General features: G+C 35.8%; 1 protein-coding gene across 3 annotated transcripts in view; it reads left to right on the top strand.

The window, feature by feature from the left end:
* LOC121329523 (CDAN1-interacting nuclease 1-like) overlaps positions 1-19522 on the top strand; it is an 86138-nt gene that overhangs the window by 12030 nt on the left and 54586 nt on the right. For 2 of the 3 annotated variants that reach the window (XM_041275121.1, XM_041275122.1), the window contains 4 exons: positions 14035-14080; positions 14895-14959; positions 15274-15288; positions 16046-16106. In XM_041275121.1, coding sequence (XP_041131055.1) covers positions 14035-14080; positions 14895-14959; positions 15274-15288; positions 16046-16106 — 187 coding nt within the window. The remainder of the gene's footprint in view (positions 1-14034; positions 14081-14894; positions 14960-15273; positions 15289-16045; positions 16107-19522) is intronic. The other variant, XM_041275123.1, reaches the window with a different exon arrangement.

The raw sequence follows: 19522 nt of genomic DNA, 5'->3' as shown, positions 1-19522 counted from the left end.
ATTACAAAAATGATTACCAAATTCCTTTTGAATTTAAGACACAGCCCAAAAAAATAAATGAATAAACAAACAAATACAGATGCATTTAAAACAAAGTTTGGAGTTTGCAGCCATTTGCTGTCACACAGAGCATTACAGTTATGCGCTTCATGTCATTTACTCAAACATGTTTTTCTTCTTTTTTGTGAGCTGTGCTATTGCTTGGCAAGTAGAAAAACAGGCCATGAAGTTAATGTCATGAAGGGCAAGGCAATGTTGCCTTTGTTGGCCATGAAGATTCAGGGGCACCAAGGCAGTTCTAGGGGGCAAAAAGGCAAAACATAAATCCAGTGCAAGGGCACCAAGGCGATTTCATACTCATTCAATAAACAACAAAAAAGAAATGCAGAGAGCCTATTATGTTGATGAAATTGTTATTCAAACAAACACAAATCAATGTTTTCTGAGTGATTCACACATTAATTGTTACAAAAATAAAATATAGGTCACTTTTCCATTATGGTTGGAGTTTAATAACGATTGTGGTCAAATAAGGTGTGTCTGCACAACTGTAGTTTGCTAACTGCTGTTACAAAACCTGTTCAAACAATGCGGCTTTGAAAATTGAAATAGAAACTTTGTCATGCAATGGAGAGTGCTCTGCATCACAGTGATGAACAGCTGGATGCACATAATGTTAGATGCTTACATTTTAGAGACTTGATATAGTTTCACAGTTCTTGAAATTCACAGTTGCAAAGGATTTACAGTTTTGTTATGGTTCATTGCTGGACACTCGACGGGGGGTGGGGGGCAGAAACAGTATGCTGTTTTTAAACATACATATTCTAACCCCTTTCGTGAAAGCGCATGTTTTACTAGTTAAAAAGCAGAATTACGTAAGTGAGTGAGAATGTATTACACAACAATAAATGAAAACTAAAATTGATGCACTACTCAAGATTGTGTTTTGTTCACTTATGTTCTCTCCTACTCATTTCATAATGCAGGGAGCTGCTACATGAACCATGTCCAACACGTTTTTTTTTTTTTTTTGTTTGTTTTTTTCCCATGTAAGAATTTGAGCAAAAGTAATAATTATCAACCTATTTTGTGTTCGTTTTTAGCTTTGGTGTTTTTTTTGGGGGGGATAACAGATTTACAAAAGAGCAATGGTCATTGAAATGTCTATATAAATTACCAATGTATATAAACGGAAGACATGAAAGGAATTGAATTATTATTGTTGTTGGGAACAAATTGTTGTGTACCCATTGCTTACCTGAACCGTAGGTAAATCCTAGAACACTTCGCTCCTGCTTTAGTCAGCTCTTCTTCCTTCCTTCTTTTTAAACGTTTTTGAGTTGTCATGGGGCTCTGTGGCAAAGTGGCTGCTGATTATTAACAGGTGCAGAGGTGATGCAGTGCAGGAATAAAACAGACAGAGATTTGTAATGCGGTATGGGAAAAGTGTATTTTGTTGTTTGTAATCCTGGTCTGGCTCACAATAATAAAACACAGCCATGCTTAAAAACATGCAGGACAGTGACAATAAAAATGGCTATCTTTCCCACAATATACAAACGCGATCACCAGCCCCGGGTGCGCGCTGTAGTCCTCGTGGTGGGTGATACAGTTTATAGATTGACAAATAGTGAAGTGCTGTTCCAGGTTTTACTGCTGGCCCTTAGCAACAGTTCCGGAACGCGTTAGCCGTCTGTGAACACACAAGTAACAATTGTAGACAAGACAAACAAAACAAACACTCATGATATTATAATATTTGCTGCACGGATCCTTCCGGGTTATATTTCATTAACAAAGCGAAGGAAAAGATTTACAATTATCTGGCCCCTTTATGCTATCACGCATGACCCTTTGGTAAACGATTGCAGCTGTCTGCAACATTGTTTACCTTCCGGGTCAATACGTTCCTGTAACAAAGTCTCGCCTTCTTCCAGGCTGACCGACTTCCCGACCCTGGAAATGAATTGTCAGGCCAGCCCATCCAAATTCTTCCCCTTTTGCTACTTGGCACTCACAGGTCGGGAGGGAGATTTACAACCAGAACTCATATTTCTGTCACAGGTTCAGACAGAAAGATCACACAGTGACACTGCCACTGAACATGTGTGATTTGAAAGTTCCTGGAAGCACGGTCATATTGAGCTCAGTCTAACAGCATCCCTCCCTCTGTTTGCCTGTCATTAACCAATGGCTTAAGGCCCGCACATACCAGACATGACACGACTTTTACTGGGGCGACACAACAAATTCACTGCGAAAAACACAGTGCACACCAGAAGTAATCACAGAAACGATGTGACAGATGGAAATTTGCCAGATCTTTCAGAAAGTATGATTTTACTAACAAACGCAACAGAAAATGGCTTATTATAGGTCAGGGAAATTAGGTACTGCAAGTAGGATCTTTACTTCCATTTTCAGTGAAAGTGTGTGACGGGGAACCCACCCCTTGTGTGCATTTTATTATTTATGTAGGTATTCATGTATTATTATTATTATTATTATTATTATTATTATTATTATTATTATTGTTATTATTAGCAGTAGTATATAAATATATTGTGTTTATGTGCGGACGGATGAAAGCCATCTGATATGATTATTTAAGATTAGCAGTGCGTTTGTGTTTTGTTGTTGTTGTTGTTCTTCTTCTTATTGTAATAATAATAATGATAATAGTAATAACAAATGAATACCTACATCAAAAATAAAATACACCCAAGGGGTGGGCATCCCGTCACAAAGTGAATCTGCTGGATTTCAATCCACATGAAATGAAGCTGTTCTCTGATTGGTCAGTTGTGTATTTGTCGCTCGACGAATTTGCAAAAATAGGATCTTTTTTTTTTTTTTTCCATCGCTTGCGTTGCAGTCACTTCGTTTATTGCCGTTTTTTTGTTTTTTTTTAATGCACACATCACTATACTGTACTCGAATTTAAGACGCAGGCCATTTGAGAAGATAAGAATTGTTAAAAATGCATCTTAAATTCGAAGTAATACAAATTGTTGAATATCTACATTACTGTTTACCATGAAAAGGATATTTAAATAGAATTATTTTTTAAATACATAATTTAGGCATCTACAGTACTTCAGCACATTCAAATAGTCTGTGCATGTTCAAATCATCTCTGAGACCTCTACCACTAGTACTAACCAAGTGTCACTTCAAAAGAATTAGTGTTGAAGATTGCAGAGCACATTCACCAAAACAAAAAGAAACTGAACACCTTTTAATGTAGATATACATTAATCATCACTGTCTCTTCCCTAATCATCAGCACACTATTTGCTACATTCATCTCAAGTATTTTTTAACACAATATTTAAGCATTTCTGTATACTATCACATTCCTTCTTCCTTCATCATTTTATGTCTTTGAGATTTGTGTATTCCAGACTCTGGATGATTTAGGCTCTTTAGATCATGGAACTGATAATGGCAAGTCTCTTGTCTCAGTTGTGTGAAACAAAAATGGTGATGTGGAGAGCTACTGTCTCCTGGGAGTATACTTCCTCGACTCACTGCTGGAACAAAAGCAAACTTGGCAGGTGCAGTTGTACTGCTGTGTGGAGTCAAATCCCCCCACCCCCCCATCCCACGAGCTGGAAGAGCATCCTGTTAGGGGGTTACAGCAAGAAGAGAATTAGGCATACAGCTTTTTTAACTTGTATGTCGTATTACCTGGCAGTATGGTAAGGCAATTGAAATTCTTGGATTGTTTAAGGAATGTTATATTGGATGACAAAAAAAAAAAAAAAAAAAAAAACACATTTATATAGGCTTTATCAGCCAAGATTTGCTACAGGCACATGACACAATATTCGAACAGATAACATTTGGGCAATTTAGTATTAAAAAGGTTTGGTGTACCATGATATTTGTAATGGAAAACGTACTGTTAAGTAAATGAAGAAGATGGTGAATAAACTCAAGTGTACCAGTAATCTAGCATGCAGAGGTGATCAGAATACCACTGCTTCAGGACAAGTTGTACAGAAGATATTCAAATAAATAGGGACTGTTAGAGATATGCAATATAACTCTAGAATATATGTTACTTAAAGTGATAATTAAAAAAGAAATTGTAATATGTTGCAATAAACAAATGAAAGAGAGACATCTTTGTAGAATTATGAGGAAGGATTTGCATATTGGACTCAAAATCAAATATCTTATGGAAGCTACAAGTATGAATGTGGGAGGTAACGAGGCGGTCACTTTTTACAAAAACCCAGCCTCAAGTTATAGTGATGCAGTGAGTGTGGCTGTGTGTGCGTGAATGGGATTGCTAGTAAAAAGCGTGTGTGTGTGTGTGTGTGTGTGTATATATATATATGTGTGTATAATATGTATATATATATATATATATATATATATATATATATATATATATATATATATATATATATATATATATATATATATATATATTGCATACACACAGTACTAGTCAAAAGTTTGAGTACACCTGCTTGAAACCAGGTTTTTCATGATTATCTATGCTTTTAACTGTATAAACTTGTCTGTAAACACATTATGTGATACGTGTACTTATATAAGCTGATTATCACAAGTGAACTGCATTCAAAAATTTAATTTTTAAATGAAAATGTAAATCTTGTCAATTTCAATGAAATGGTCACCCAAAGCAAGGGGATTTCAGTCCGAAATGTCTGTAAAACTGTGTTAGAACACTGGCTTAAGTAAAAAAGTGTCTTTGTTAGATGTTCTCTGAGTTAAGTAGCATGTTACCTAATTAATATTTTGTCACCAATTATTGTTAACAGGTGAGGGTCCATGATTACTATAAATATAGGTAGCGTAGGCACAAGTTTGTCATTCCTGAATATAAGGGAACAGAAAATGGCAAAATACGCTCAGTTAAGCAAAAAAAAACAAAGAAAAAAGTCTGTAATTACTTTAAGAAATGAAGGTCAATCTAAGACAAATCGCAAGAACTTTGCAAGGGTCTGTAACTGCTGTGGCCAAGACCATCAAACGATTGGTCAGGCAGGCCAAGGGTGACCTCAGAAGTTCATTCGAGTCACAAGTCTGCGAAACCGGCGATTAACTGCCCCTAAAATACAAGCTCAGCTAAATGCTACTAGAAGTACAGATGTTTCAACCTCAATTGTTCAGAGGAGGTTGCATGAAGCTGGCCTAACTGGAAGAGTTGCTGCAAAGAAACCATTGTTAAGAGTGCAGAACAAGAGTAAGAGATTTGCCTGGACAAAAAACACAGAAACTGGACGTTTGAGGAGTGGAAGTCGGTTTTATGGACCGATGAGTCAAAATTTGAGCTATTTGGGTCCAACCGCCGAGTATTTGTAAGACGCAGAGAGGGTGAGCGCATGAGTTCTGCATGTGTGGTTCCCACTGTCAAGCATGGAGGAGGCAGTGTCATGGTCTGGGATTGCTTTGCTGGTGACAGTGTTGGTGATCTTTACCAAGTCCATGGCAAGCTCAACCAGCATGGCTATCATAGCATACTTCAGAGGCATGCCATTCCATCAGGATTATGGCTAGTTGGGCAGTCCTTCATTCTTCAGCAAGATAATGACCCAAAACACACATCAAAGTTGTGCAAGAACTATGTGGCGAAGAAGGAAAGGACAACTCAATCTAATGACCTAGCCTACCCAGTCTCCAGACCTCAATCGCATAGAACCTGTATGGGATGAACTGGACAGAAGTCAAAGCAAAGCTACCCACAAGTGTCCTATATCTCTGGGAATTGCTGCAGAAGAGCTGGGAAGACATGTCGGGTGATTTCCTGCTGAAACTTGTTAACTGAATGCCTTGTGTTTGTGAGGCTGTTATTAAAGCAAAGGGTGGTTATTTTGAGGAATCCAAGATTTGGAGACAATTTTCAGTTTTCTTCAACATTTCTTTGATACCCCTTATGTTCTGTTTTGTATATTGTAACATGTGTTTTCGTTTAAGTATTTATAGAAACGTATACGACGTGAAACATTGTTATGAAAAAACCTAGTTTCCAGCATATATATATATATATATATATATATATATATATATATATATATATATATATATATATATATATATATATATATATATATATACACACACACACTGAGTGTACAAAACGTTAGGAACACCTTCCTAATATTGAGTTGAACCCCTTTTTTCCTTAAGAACAGCCTCAATTCGTCGGGGCATGGACTCTACAAGGTGTCGAAAGCGTTCCACAGGGATGCTTGCCCATGTTGACTCTAATGCTTCCCACAGTTGTGTCAAGTTGGCTGGTAGTAGATCTCTACTACGAATAGCTCGTTCCATCTCATCCCACAGATGCTCAATTGGATTGAGATCTGGTGACTGGGCAGGCCGCTGCAGTAAGCTGAATTCACTGTCATGTTCGTGGAACCATTCCTGGACAATCCTAGACTTGTGGCATGGGGCATTATCCTGCTGAAAAAATCCATTAGCAGATGGATACACTGCTGCCATGAAGGGTTGCACCTGATTGGCAATGATTTTCAGATATCCTGTGGCATTCAAACGTTGCTCCACTTTTATCAAGGAGCCCAATATGTGCCATGAAAACACACCCCACACCACCACCACTAGCCTGTAATGTTGACACACGGCATGATGGATGCATGTACTCATGTACTTTTCTCCATACCCTAGTCCTCCCATCAGCGTGAAACAGCAGGAACCTGGATTCATCAGACCAGGCAATGTTTTTCCAATCGTCCAGTGTTTTCATTCCTTAGCCCACTGCAACCGCAGTTTCTTGTGTTTTGCTGAAAGAAGTGGAACTCGGATAGGTTGTTGGCTGCCATACCACATTCGTGTCAAGGTACGACTAGTTGTGCATTCTTTTATGGGTCTTTCAGCACCAATGTTTTATGAACTGTCAGTTGACTAATTGTAGCCCGTCTGTTGCTCTGCACAATTTGTGTCAGCCTCCTTTGTCCTCTTTCATCAATGAGCTGTTTTCAACCACTGGTCTGCCATTGGCTGGATGTCCTTTGGGTGGTGGACTACCCTTGATACACATGGGAAACTTTTGAGTGTGAAAAACCAAGCAGCGTTGCAGTTCTTGACACACTGAAACCGGCCCACCTGGCACCTACCATACCCCGTTGAAAGGCACTTAAATCTTTTGTCTTGCCCATTTACCCTCTGAATGGCACACATACACAATCCATGTCTCAATTGTTTCGAGGCTTAAAAATACTTCTTTAACCTGTTCCCTTAATCTACACTGATTGAAGTGGATTTGACAGGTTACATCAATAAGGGATCATAGCCTATTTCATGGAAAGAGCAGGTGTTCCTAATGTTTATATTAACATTTGAAAGTTGTAAAAGATTATTTCATAAGATATAGCATGTGATAGGTTCCTTTGTTGTTATGTACAGTGGCACTTTATCTTTTTTTCCCGCTTGTGAAATAGAATATGATGGAAAACATATGTTTGCATTTATTGACAGTAAGTCCATTAGATGATACAGTTGATAACGTACATGTCCTTGTCACTTGTAATCGTTTGAGCATGAAATAGTAACTTGTGATGAATGGTCGAGCAGGTGATATTTATTGCCATCGCTCGCTGATTTACGTCATATACAATACTTTCTTTGTAACCAAATATAGAGATTTCAAAGTACCACCATTTCCAAAGTATTTCAGTGAATCACTATGTCCAGCACATAATGGTGAATTTACATTAATTGCTGTTTTTCTTCTTGAGGTATTACAAAAAGCAGTGGCAAGAACATTAAATGCAAAGGCAATTTTTAAAGAAGTCATATGGGATTGTTTTTGGTCAGTCTGAGCCAGGGCAGCACATTGTATTACACAAGCAGTGTATATACTGGTATAATGTAGTTTGACTATATCAGAACTATGTGTAGAAGGTTTTCTTCAATGTATTGCCGCAACAGTACAACTATAATCCAGGGATTAAGGATTTTTAACTCTTAACAGCTAGTTTACAAACACTGATTAGCGCTACCAGTAATCTTGGATAATCTATTTAATAAATGTTACTTTAGGCATGGAATTCCAAGGCTAGTCCTGATCGGGGGTCTGTGAAACCAGTCAAATATATTAAATGAAAAGCTTGTCAACACATGACTAATATGTGTGTGTGTGTATGTGTGTGTGTATGTGTGTGTGTGTGTGTGTGTGTGTGTGTGTGTGTGTGTGTGTGTGTGTGTGTGTGTGTGTGTGTATATATATATATATATATATATATATATATATATATATATATATATATATATATATATATATATATATATAGTGTGTATGTGTGTGTGTGTGTATTTTACAAGATGCACAGGCTGCTGTTGTCAAAATGCTGACGTTATAACTTCAGTGATCTCAAAACTTCAAAGTCATTAGTAAAAATTTGATATGCTTCAGTTGCTTTTATGCCCTGAAGAACCTAGATATGCACGACTTTCTACATTTAACTCCTCCAAATGTTAACTACTATTGCAGCATATGAGACGCACGTCATTAGCCAGGTGGCTTTCATTAAGTAAATTACAACCATTTTTTAAAAATGTAATTATTTGTAAATAGCCTCTAGACCTACCTCGTGAAAGTTGATACATGTACTTGGTAGTTAATTAGTAATGCTACATTAACATACCTGTATTACTAATTGTTCTTTATTTTTTCAGTTCCACACATTGTGTTTATTATATATTCAAAATAGAGTCTTACATTGGTTTCCAATCCGGCTTTGATGCCAGGCCAGAATAGGGTAAAACAATGAATTGTGTATCCATTGATTTAATCTTATTAGACATCCAACAAAATAGCTCTTCAGATCCATCACGTGTATTTTTGTCTGTGTTGTTCTTCAGACAAGTGTCTGTCCCTTTAATTAGACACTGTACACTGGAACTGCTGTTTAAACGCAGTGGCATAAGTTTATTAGCACATTGATTTAAACAAACAAAACAAAGCCTAGCCCTTCTTTGGACACTAAGTAAACCGTAAAAACAGGCACAGTAGATGCCTACTCACTCCAGGGGCAGGTTAAAGCCTGTTCCCAGCTGTTTTAAAAACCATTCCACACGAGTAACCCTAACCCAAATCCACCATGCCCAGACACTTTCACTTGTCAAAACCCATACCTTTGTTTCTTTATCAGAAAATTCTTCTTTGTCCAACTCACTTTTCCACTGTTCAGTTTTCTCCTGTCTCTCCACTTCAACACTCATCACCGAACACACATACTGTGACCTTTTTATTCCCCAACTTTTGTTCCCCAAAGTTGCATCTGATCAGCATTTACCCATTAATTATTCAATTAACTGATTGTTACCTTTGTTATGATGAAGTGTACGTGGGTATCATCAGGGTCCTAAAGCCTCCCATTAATGCTCGGCATATAGTATACACATGTCACATATTTATATATATATATATAGTATATATATATATATATATATATATATGGCCAGCCTGTAGGCCAGCCTGTAAATAAAACAAAAATGGAATCATTGTATGGTTAAGGTAATTATAGCAAAATACTTCCAGAAAATGTCTTTGCAGTGCAAATCTATTCATTTTATAGGTCTCAAATGTGCATTTTTTAAAGAAACATGCTATAGCATACATGTATTTTAATTTAAGAAAATCATATGTTGTACTACATTAGGTTAAACGAAAGTTTTAGGTTCTTTAACCTAAAGTAGTACCAGATACCATGTTTTTAAAATTCAAATACATGGTCAGTTGTAACACATGTTTCTTTTAAAACTGCACATTTGAGATATGCAACAAATGGAAGTACAAAAATGGCTAAGATTGTGTGTGTGTGTCTGTATATGTGTGTGTATGTGTATGTATGTGTATATATATATATATATACATACATACATACATACATACATACACACATACATACACACACACCAGATACGTTTAAGGATTATTCCTGTGGAGAGGAGTAAGAATTAAAGGGGAGAAAGTCAATGCAGGAGAAAGATAATGTTGTCAAGGAAATTACATCACTGTGCACCTTTTAACCTTCTGAACCGAGTGGAGTTAAACCAGAGCAATAGAAAGATGATTACACTCTGTATTTATTTAGTAGGGCGTGAAATAACAAGCCTTTAACTCCTATTTTATTTGCTGATCCAGTCAGGGAGATGGGTCAATTTAGATGTTGGTTTTGTATTGAATAGACCCAGAAAAGGAAGATTTTGTATGAAATGTTTCATTAAGAAAAATAGGAGAAAAACATGCTGGTTTTGTTGAAAAACATTTCAGGTTCTACCACAGTATTTAATTAAAAAAAAAAAAAATAATAATTGTTAGTGTATTTTATAATGGGCTGTGTTTGCATTTTTCAAATTTAAAAAAAAAAATCCACTGTTTTATAATTCCCAATAATATTGGAATGTTTATTCTGATTAGATAGAAAACAAGTATGCATCCAATTGCAATGTAAGGTGGTTCCAGGTGAATATGATGGACAGCATCTGTAACTTGTGCCCATCTGCACCTGTTATATTCATGTATCACTGTTATAGTACAAGCTGGCAAGATACAAAGATGGCAGTGGCAACAATCGAAATGGGAACAATAAAAGCAGGAGTGCTGGTTTGTTAGGGACGAGACATGTTTTACAAGTTTGATAGATGCTCTGAGACACCGAATTCCTTTTATTATTGTGTCCTTGAGTTTGATAAACTAAATTGTCTGCAGTCTTTTGTTCATTAATCCAATGTTGAACACCACTAACTAATAGCAGTAGACGAAAGGTTGGTTCATCAATGCCTATTCCTGTTCAAGTATTTTGTACCAGTAATTGTGTGACCTTCAGTGGGAGGAATTTCCCTTCAAATGTCCAGTTCTGAAAGAAACGCGTGTTATAGTAAAGATATATTTTCATTTTAAAGCATCATATCTGGTGCTAATCAAGACCTGGCGGGTGAAATTGTCCCCATCCCATTCACTGGATTCTTTCTTATCAATAACCAATCGCCTGTTTCTCTTTTGACTGACACACTTTTAGCCAGTACCATGCTTTAACCCAGAACACACTGCTGGGGTGAAACAACCAATGAAGTAAAGCAGTTAACACAGTGCCTGGAAAGCAAGGCATGCAAACTGAGAACTTTATTTAACCTATTGTAATACCAGATTTTTATAGCGAATGGGAGTGCAAAATATATCGGATTTATGGAATAATTTTGTTAGCTACAATTAGTTTTAATAATTTAGTGTGTGAGAGGCTGCAGCTTTATTACAGTAAATTATAGGGTTATGTTCGAAGGTTCGTTCACTAGCCAGGAATTCAGAGGTAGTTGTAACCCTTTGATAGTTCGGGTTGGTAAACGTTCATGGTCATGTAAAGCAATTTGGTTTGCTCTCCAGTAATGCTGCACTTTAAAATCATGGTATATACCAGAGGTAGCCAAACCGGGCTCTTGGGCAGTTCAAGTGCGGCTCCTGGTGAAATGTTGGGTGATGTACACTTTGCGGCTAGATTGAACTGAAGAAAGAATAATAAATGAAGAGAGAAAGTAAACATTTCTTCTCTGCTTTTCTCTCTCTTCTGTTTCTTTGAGCCTGCATGTTCACTGCAAGGAAATTTCATCACTTGGCGCATGTATATTTCGATCACTGTGTGAAAGCCGGTATGTATGCAGTTGAAAGTAAATTTCATAATTTTTAATTAAGTGCTCGTTCATTTCATGGAGACGTTGGCATTGAGCAACCCTCCACGAGCAATAAACGGAAGTATGAGGCTTTAAACCATACTGGGAGAAAGAGTTTACTTTCACTAAAAACAGTGTAAACCTGTGTCTCATCTGTAACACGTCACTTACACACTGTAGTCTGTACAAGGCGAGCAGGCACAAACGTCATTATGAAACTAATCGCAACACATTTGTCTCTGAATATACTCCTGGATCAGACTTGCTGGCTTCTTTCAACAGACACTCCTTTCAGTGTTCAGTAAAGAAGCTGATTTAACGACTCAATCGAGGTTTGTATGGCATGGGATATTGCTTGTAGCAAACATCCTTATTCAGATGAATGAATATTTTTATAAAATTAGAGTTTTGGTGCTAGACTAGAGAATGCATATTTAAATGTTATGTTGAAATCAGGGCAGTTATCGTATTTTGCTTCATCATCATCATAATAATAATAGCGCCTTAATATGGTATAATACATACAGTGTGTGTGTGTGTGTGTGTATATGTATATATATATATATATATATATATATATATATATATATATATATATATATATATATATAGAATGACACACACACACACAAATTATAATTTATTTTTTAAAAAACAGTTCTGGTATGTGGCTTGCAGGGTCAAGAAGTTTGGCCACCCCTGGTATATACAGTAACTGAAACCGAAACCTAAGATACTGAAATATTGCACCTTATAATAAAAGCGATCTCTCTTGGCCTGGGGCTTTGGTGAAATGCATTTTGATTGGAGAGTCATCCCTGGTTTATTTTGTGAATATTTCACCACTGTTAGTATGTTAATTTATTTTTGGGTTTATAAACATTTTGGACGGTTTAGTGGGATTTCTGGTAGGCTTGACTTGTGATTGCCGAATGTCTCGACAAATATCAAATTAAAGTAAGACTTACTCGTAAAGTGCTGCTGTCAATCTAACTTTACTTTTGTTATGAAAGTATATAAAACCATCCCTGATTGGTTGTTGGAGCCTTTGGATATGTCAGTCCTTTGGTGAGCAACCAATGGTTGTTTAAAAAGGCTTAAAATGGGTGTCTGACGTCCCCATTATGTCATCGTTCATATATGAACAATTTCTTGTGGCACTGTAGCGGAAGGTTTAATGCTGTTTTTGGGAGCCTTACCCTATACACGTATAATCTGATTCACTTTAAATGAAAAATGTCGGAAGCAATTTATCTTTGTAATAATGTGTGTAATGTAGAGCAAAAGTTGCATGCTAACTGGTAAGTAAATTGAAAGTCAGTAATTTATTTAGTTTTAAAGTTGTTTTTATGTTGAAATGCACATTTTTAATTTTAGACTTAATTGAAATAACGTGGCATAAAACTGTTATTGTTGAATAGTATATATATTTACGTAAACAAATACTTTGTTTATTATCATTAACACATAGCAGGTCAAGTTAAAAAAAATTAAAATTGAATAAAATTAACACCAAATCTGTTGAAAGTGCTATGAGCTAGATATATCCACAAGGGATTGTAGGCCCAGTAGCAGCACATTATTGTAGGCCAATTAGAAAGAAATCTGCCACAGTTTTAAATGTTTGTAATTCAAAGAAGGAAAAAAATTCCCATTTGAGAAGCCTGTTTTCCAGGTTGCTTCAGTGCCAGGTGTTTGACATTGAGTAAAGTCTGAGATGAATGTAGCTTATGGCAACCCATGGAATAGACCGACTCAAGGGAATCGCAGCTTCCTGCCGTGAAAGTTTCCATTTTCAAAGCACATCAGTTTCAGTGGGAATGTTCCAGTGGTCCCATATGCTGCTTCTGACAGAGCTAACTTTCTACCCAGAATATGAGACAGCAACTGAAGAGGTTCCCTCGTTGCTAACAAAATGAATCCCAGTATGTTGCCAATGAAGGAGCAGCATGTTTCCAGCTGCTAATGGAATTGAACCCCATTAATTATTAATAGAAATTTGCTTTGTTTTCCTTGCTCATTTTGCCTTTTAACTCAACGACACGCTAGTGACATGGATTTTGAACCAGTAAAAGAAATGCCCAAACATCATGTCAAGATGAGTGCTGTAATAGTACAATTCCTCCTGTATTTGTACTTGCCCTTCATCCCCTCACCCCCGCTATCACCCCTGCCCCCACCCCTTTCCCGAACCTTAGCGGCAGGAATCCTTTGTCTGAGGTGTTCATCTGGAACAACTTTTGCACACTTGTTTTCATGTTCTTGTAGATTACAGGGCAGCAGACCTAGCTTTGAAGCTCCCCTCTTTTGTTTCTTTGCAATGCACTCTAGTAATTAACTTTGTCCTTCTTTTATTTGTTCCAGTCAATCGCAGTCCACTCTGCTGAGCATCTTCTCCCAGGAGTACCAGGTTAGAAGTTTTCTCCTTTGTGAAGGCTGACAGGTGCCTAATTGAATGATGAATGTCCCTTTATTTCTTTGTAATTGAACTGCCAGCTTTCTGATTGGTTTGGAGGATGTTCCCCTTTCCACATCAAGCACCGCCTGAGTCTCAGTGGATGGCTGCCAAGCCTTCCCATCCATCTGTCTAATAACATCTAGCCTCTGCTTATTTGGTGGACTTGTAATAAATTATGCTAAACCATTATTATTCTGACAATAATAATTTCCCTGTGTTGCATGGTTCCATGTGCTAAATGTTTGCTGACTTGCACTGTCACTGCCGCTTTCCATGGCTGACAGGGATGATGATAAATGACCAGTGCTGGAGTGGCAGAAGGCAAGGGAGGCAGAAAATAGTGTCATTTATCATGAGATGACAGGTGTCAGTCATGTAGCATGTCCTGATAGAATTACTTTTTGTAGTTTTTAAATAAGTTGTTTTTAAGCAATGTTGTTCCTGGTTAAAGTGGCAACTGAATTGCAAAAGTTGGGCACAGTGGAATAGGTCAGAATCAGATTGATGTCGGGGATGGGAGCTAAGAGAGTACAATTTTTTCTTTGACTCATGTAACCCTCAGCAAACTTATTGAGATTCAATTACTATGACCCTTCCAGCTTCTACATATACTGTAATGCACCTCTCTGTTGCCTTCGCATAGCAGTACAGTCATTTTAATTTACACAGCCTTTACAATTTCAATGGTTTGACAATCAAAAATATTAAATAACAAATGCTGTATTTCATTGAGAAGCTGACCTACCATCTTGTGTTGCTATTTCAGAAACGAATCAAAAGAAGCCATGCAAGGCATCACACTGCAGAGGCCATTGAAAACTACTACCAAAGGTATGACCTACCTATCCCACTAGAGGGTACCACAGGACTTAATAAATGGACCACTCTTAAAGAATGTAAACCTGGGTGATGGGTATTATTTTTCTTTAACAGATTTATATATTTTCTGATTATTTTTAGAAATCTCAAGTGGAATTTGTCATTAAGCTTAAGCTTATTTCTGCACCTTTAATAAAGCAGGGAACATTGTTTTTCAATGGCTCTGTGTACCACGATTTGTTTCATTCACTTGAAAAACAGAGTTTGAAGAAGTACATTAACTAGGTTTATCCAAATTTACTAATGTTATTAATGATATGTTACAGCCTTTCATTTTTAAGGTAAGAATATAAATTTATTAAAGGTAGGGTCATTCAAAAAACTTGATTGCATGTGTTTATAATTGCCAAATTAACAAAAATCTGTAAGAACCCAGGTAAATGTTAAATTGCATAGAAACATACAAGGTGTTATATACTGTACAAATTAATATTGAATGTTAAATTATAATGACTGTTGTACAGTATTAGGATTTAATGAAGGTATTGTGTATTCTTATTGGCAGGTAGAAACATGTCGTGTTTATTGTTTATGTCGGGAAGCTGTAATACAACAGTCATTAAAACCAAAGATTAATTTACAACATGACGTAATTGTCAATGTTTCATTTTATTACTCTAAAGATTTGTGGTCTCTGCTTATCCTAGGTTATTATTATCTGTAATGCAGTTTTTGAAAACAAGCACAATGTGTTTTTGCATAAGATATTAGGTCTTTATCTAGTCTATTAATCTCCTGTTCTGTGTACAGGTAGTGGATAATGTACACATAACCCAGTTTTATAAATCGAAGCCAGATATGTATCAGACTCTGATGTATGTTGTCTGTTTTTGTTGGAGTAGGTAAATACTGGTTTTGTTTTTTTTTTTTGTGCCAAGAGAGTAGTTTTAGTTTTACTCATGTGTCTTCTGTAGCCAGGTTAAGGATACCATCTGCCTGAAAGGGCAAAGTCATTAGGGACATTAACATGTCTAGGCTGGTCTACCCTTGTCATTACAACACCACTTGGCTTTGTCTTTTTTTTTTTTTTTTTTTTAGGTACCTGAGTGAAGTGAGGAAAAATCTGACTGCCCCTGTCCTTTTGGAATTGGCCAATGAGGTAATCGATTCCTTTCATCTTTCTGTTTTCTATTTAAATTAAACGTGTGTGAATTTCTAACAAATGCAATTAACCTAAAAAAATTTGAAGTCACATTGGACATTTGAAATTGTTTTCCCTGTCTGTTAGTACTTAGGAAAATTGGACAAATAGTTCCGTCTATTAACCACTCATTTAATATAATTAGTCTGTGCATTTTAAGCAGATGTGTAAATGCGTCTTTTTTTCAAAAACACATTATTGCAAATCCAGTTTATATTTAAATGAATGGCTTTCCTATAAAAAATGCATTTTAAAAATACTAGTATAACTTGTTTATAACAGCTTACAGCACTGCCTTTTCCACCCAGCTAAAGAAGGACTTGTAATATGAAACGTTTTGGTTTATAATAGATTTTCCTCAATTATTCACATTTGTCTACCTAAATGACCCTTTTTTCTGATTTTGCACCTTTTGGTACACAACAGGTTTCATTAAAAAATATAAAATAAAATAAATGTGTATATGTATAAACACACACACACACACACACAGGAAATCTTTTTTGAGGTATGTGAGCAATGAAGATCATGTTAAAGAAAAAAAGATCTGGATCATAATTGTTAAAAACAAAACAAAAAGTTAACTCTATTCATTCTTGGTACATTTTGAAATATTTTTCTGTATTACTGCGTGCAGTCCAGAACTGCTTATGTAGCCGTCGGGAGCATACCCCTGAGTACATACTGTTTTAATGTTGCGTTATATTGGAATATAAGGGCAGGCAGGGAAATGAGTGTTTGTATTAAAAATGGCTTGGTGCTGTGAGCATTAAGTGTTGCAGCAGCAAGTTCTACATATTACATTAATAAGAAAGAATGGGCTCCCTCAGCTCTGGTGTCTCTTGTGCATTGCTGCAGTCAGCAAATGAACAATTAACGTTCAGTTACTCAAAGGCTTTAATGGGCTAGGAAGGTTCTGCAATCCCTGATAATTCAGTTAATGTACAAAAGAGAGTTTAATCCACACTGGCTAATAAGGTAACATTTACAAAAGTAATATGTTGTGCATTAAACATATTGAAATAAGAGAATAATGATTGAACAATGAACATTAAAGGCATTCAATATTTGCATATTGTGAAATACTGTTGTAGCATTTTTTTGTTAAAAAAAATAATAAAAAAAATTAGATTTTTTTATCAATAAATATGTTCTGGAGTAGGGTGTTAATATTGTAATATCTCTGTTTTAGTGCTTTGTTTTGTCAAACAAAAAACGGGTTTGTATTAGGTAATCTTATTTTGGTAAATATCAGTGATAATTTGCTGTACTGTCCGTGTCTATAATAGAATGCTTTAAGTAGAAAAAAAATAAAAATTCTACCTAAGTCATACCTACAAGTCTTAAAAAGCTAACATGCGATAATGTTTTTATGTTTATTGACTGAGTACAAAGTAAGATTGTTCCACATTGTCTGAACTAAGTTTACACTATTGAAACATATGATGCTAGATTAATGCAATCCTTATTTAATCAGCATCTGGATTTTGGGGCAAATAATCAGCCCCCCGATTACCGCCCGTGAACCATTTCACTGTCATTTTAATATGCTACTTAACATTTAAACAAAGCACTCGTGTCCACTGACAGTTAATTGATGTGGTGGTGCTTTAGGAGACACTATATCTCCAGCACGGGTGATCTATAAAAATAGATGAGAAATATAATAATTTTTAAATCCTACTACATATAGATGTTTTATCTGAGAGGAATGTTAAATGGGTTTTAACTCTAATTCCAAGTAAGTCTTAAGCATGAAGGTCAGAAGTAAATTTACAGAGCATTTATATTATAGGTACATAAAAATGAAATCCAAAGAATAGTTTATTTAATATTTTCATAAGGGGTAATAAAACCAGTCTTAGTTGTCTTTCAGTGCAATTATTTCCAGGTGGGATTTGAAGCCCTATAAATTTTACTTACATGTTAAATTCTGACGTATAGCATGGTGGTCTTATTTCAGAACGAGATGGACACATGATTAATATGAAAATTAGGGAGATGCAAGTACCTGAACTAATAAGGTAGTCCTTATTCAGGCTGGACTACCTTCAGTAATTTCACCATTTTTCAAGTGTCAGCTCTGATGTGGGTTACTGAAAATACGGCAGCTCTTGCTACTTGGGGAATTTTAAGGGTATCCAAGGATGTATCTCAAATGTAAAAGAGCTGCAGGTTACAGAGTCTCCAAAAAAATTATTTTATAGAAAAAAATTAAAAAAAAAAAAAAAAAAAAAAAAAAAGCAGATTCTCTTTAATGAAGATGAAGACCGTCTTTATCCATAATAATTATAGACATCTTTAGTCTTCCAAGGCTGAGTGTGTGTGCAGAATTATAATGATTAACAAATATTATTGTCGGTAAATCTTTATTGGAAGCAGTTTATGCTTGCAGCTTTCTTATAAAGGAATACTGTAGGGATAAAAAGCTACTATCTGGCAATAAGCTGATGGCAAAGTCAGTGTTGGAGCCCCAGATTAAGTTTACAGAAAAAAAAAAAAAAAAAAAAAACATGAATTGACGCTCCTTAATTCGCACAAAAAATAACATTAAAGTTACAGTAATCATTATAGTATGTGGGCTTTTATTAGTGAATGTTGTACAGTAAGTATTGACAGAATTGCAATCCAAATACAAATAATACATAGTATTGCAGTATCAAAAGAAATACATAGATAATGCTAATGCAGATATATGGGTTCTATAATGCACGGTATACTTAAAATTTAACCTTGGTTTCATATTTACTGTTATACAAGAAAAGCATACATTTTCTTTACCCATCATTTGACTTGTATTAGGAGAGGCAGCTTGACCTATGCTAAATGTCAAAATGAATTTCCTCTAATGTGGTAATTTAATTCAGTATGTCCTTGTTAAAACCGTATTCTATACATTTTTCCTAAATTCACTTTCAAATTCAAGAAAGGGTCATGTCTGTACACTTGTAAACATGTTTTACCAGTAAAAAAATAAAATAAATTACCAGTGATCATCCACTCATTTTAAACTCTTAATTGTAATCTGTCCAAAACCACATATTTGACAATTATAACCTGAGTAGTTTGAATGTGAATGAGTCTAGTGTTATACAAATTATATTTTAAGAAACACCACAACTCACTTGCTCCAAAGACGACAGGACAGCTGTCTTTTAATCCCCCAACCGCCACTTTAAAAAATAACTTTTGTAAAAATAGGCTGAAGACTCCACTTATTTGTTATAATTAGAAATGTGTTCAAAGAACAAAGGTCACCGTGGTTAATGGATCACAGACTGGTAATTTGTGCATATTCTGTAGAAATAAGGTTAAATGACACATTATGAAGGAAATTGTTCCACAGAACTTTTTTGAGACATTTAAGTTTGAGA

Source organism: Polyodon spathula, chromosome 17, assembly GCF_017654505.1.
Source record: "Polyodon spathula isolate WHYD16114869_AA chromosome 17, ASM1765450v1, whole genome shotgun sequence".
In the NCBI taxonomy this organism is placed as follows: Eukaryota; Metazoa; Chordata; class Actinopteri; order Acipenseriformes; family Polyodontidae; genus Polyodon; species Polyodon spathula.
Note: the sequence above shows the minus strand (reverse complement) of the source record. Positions and strands in the feature narration are given on the sequence as shown.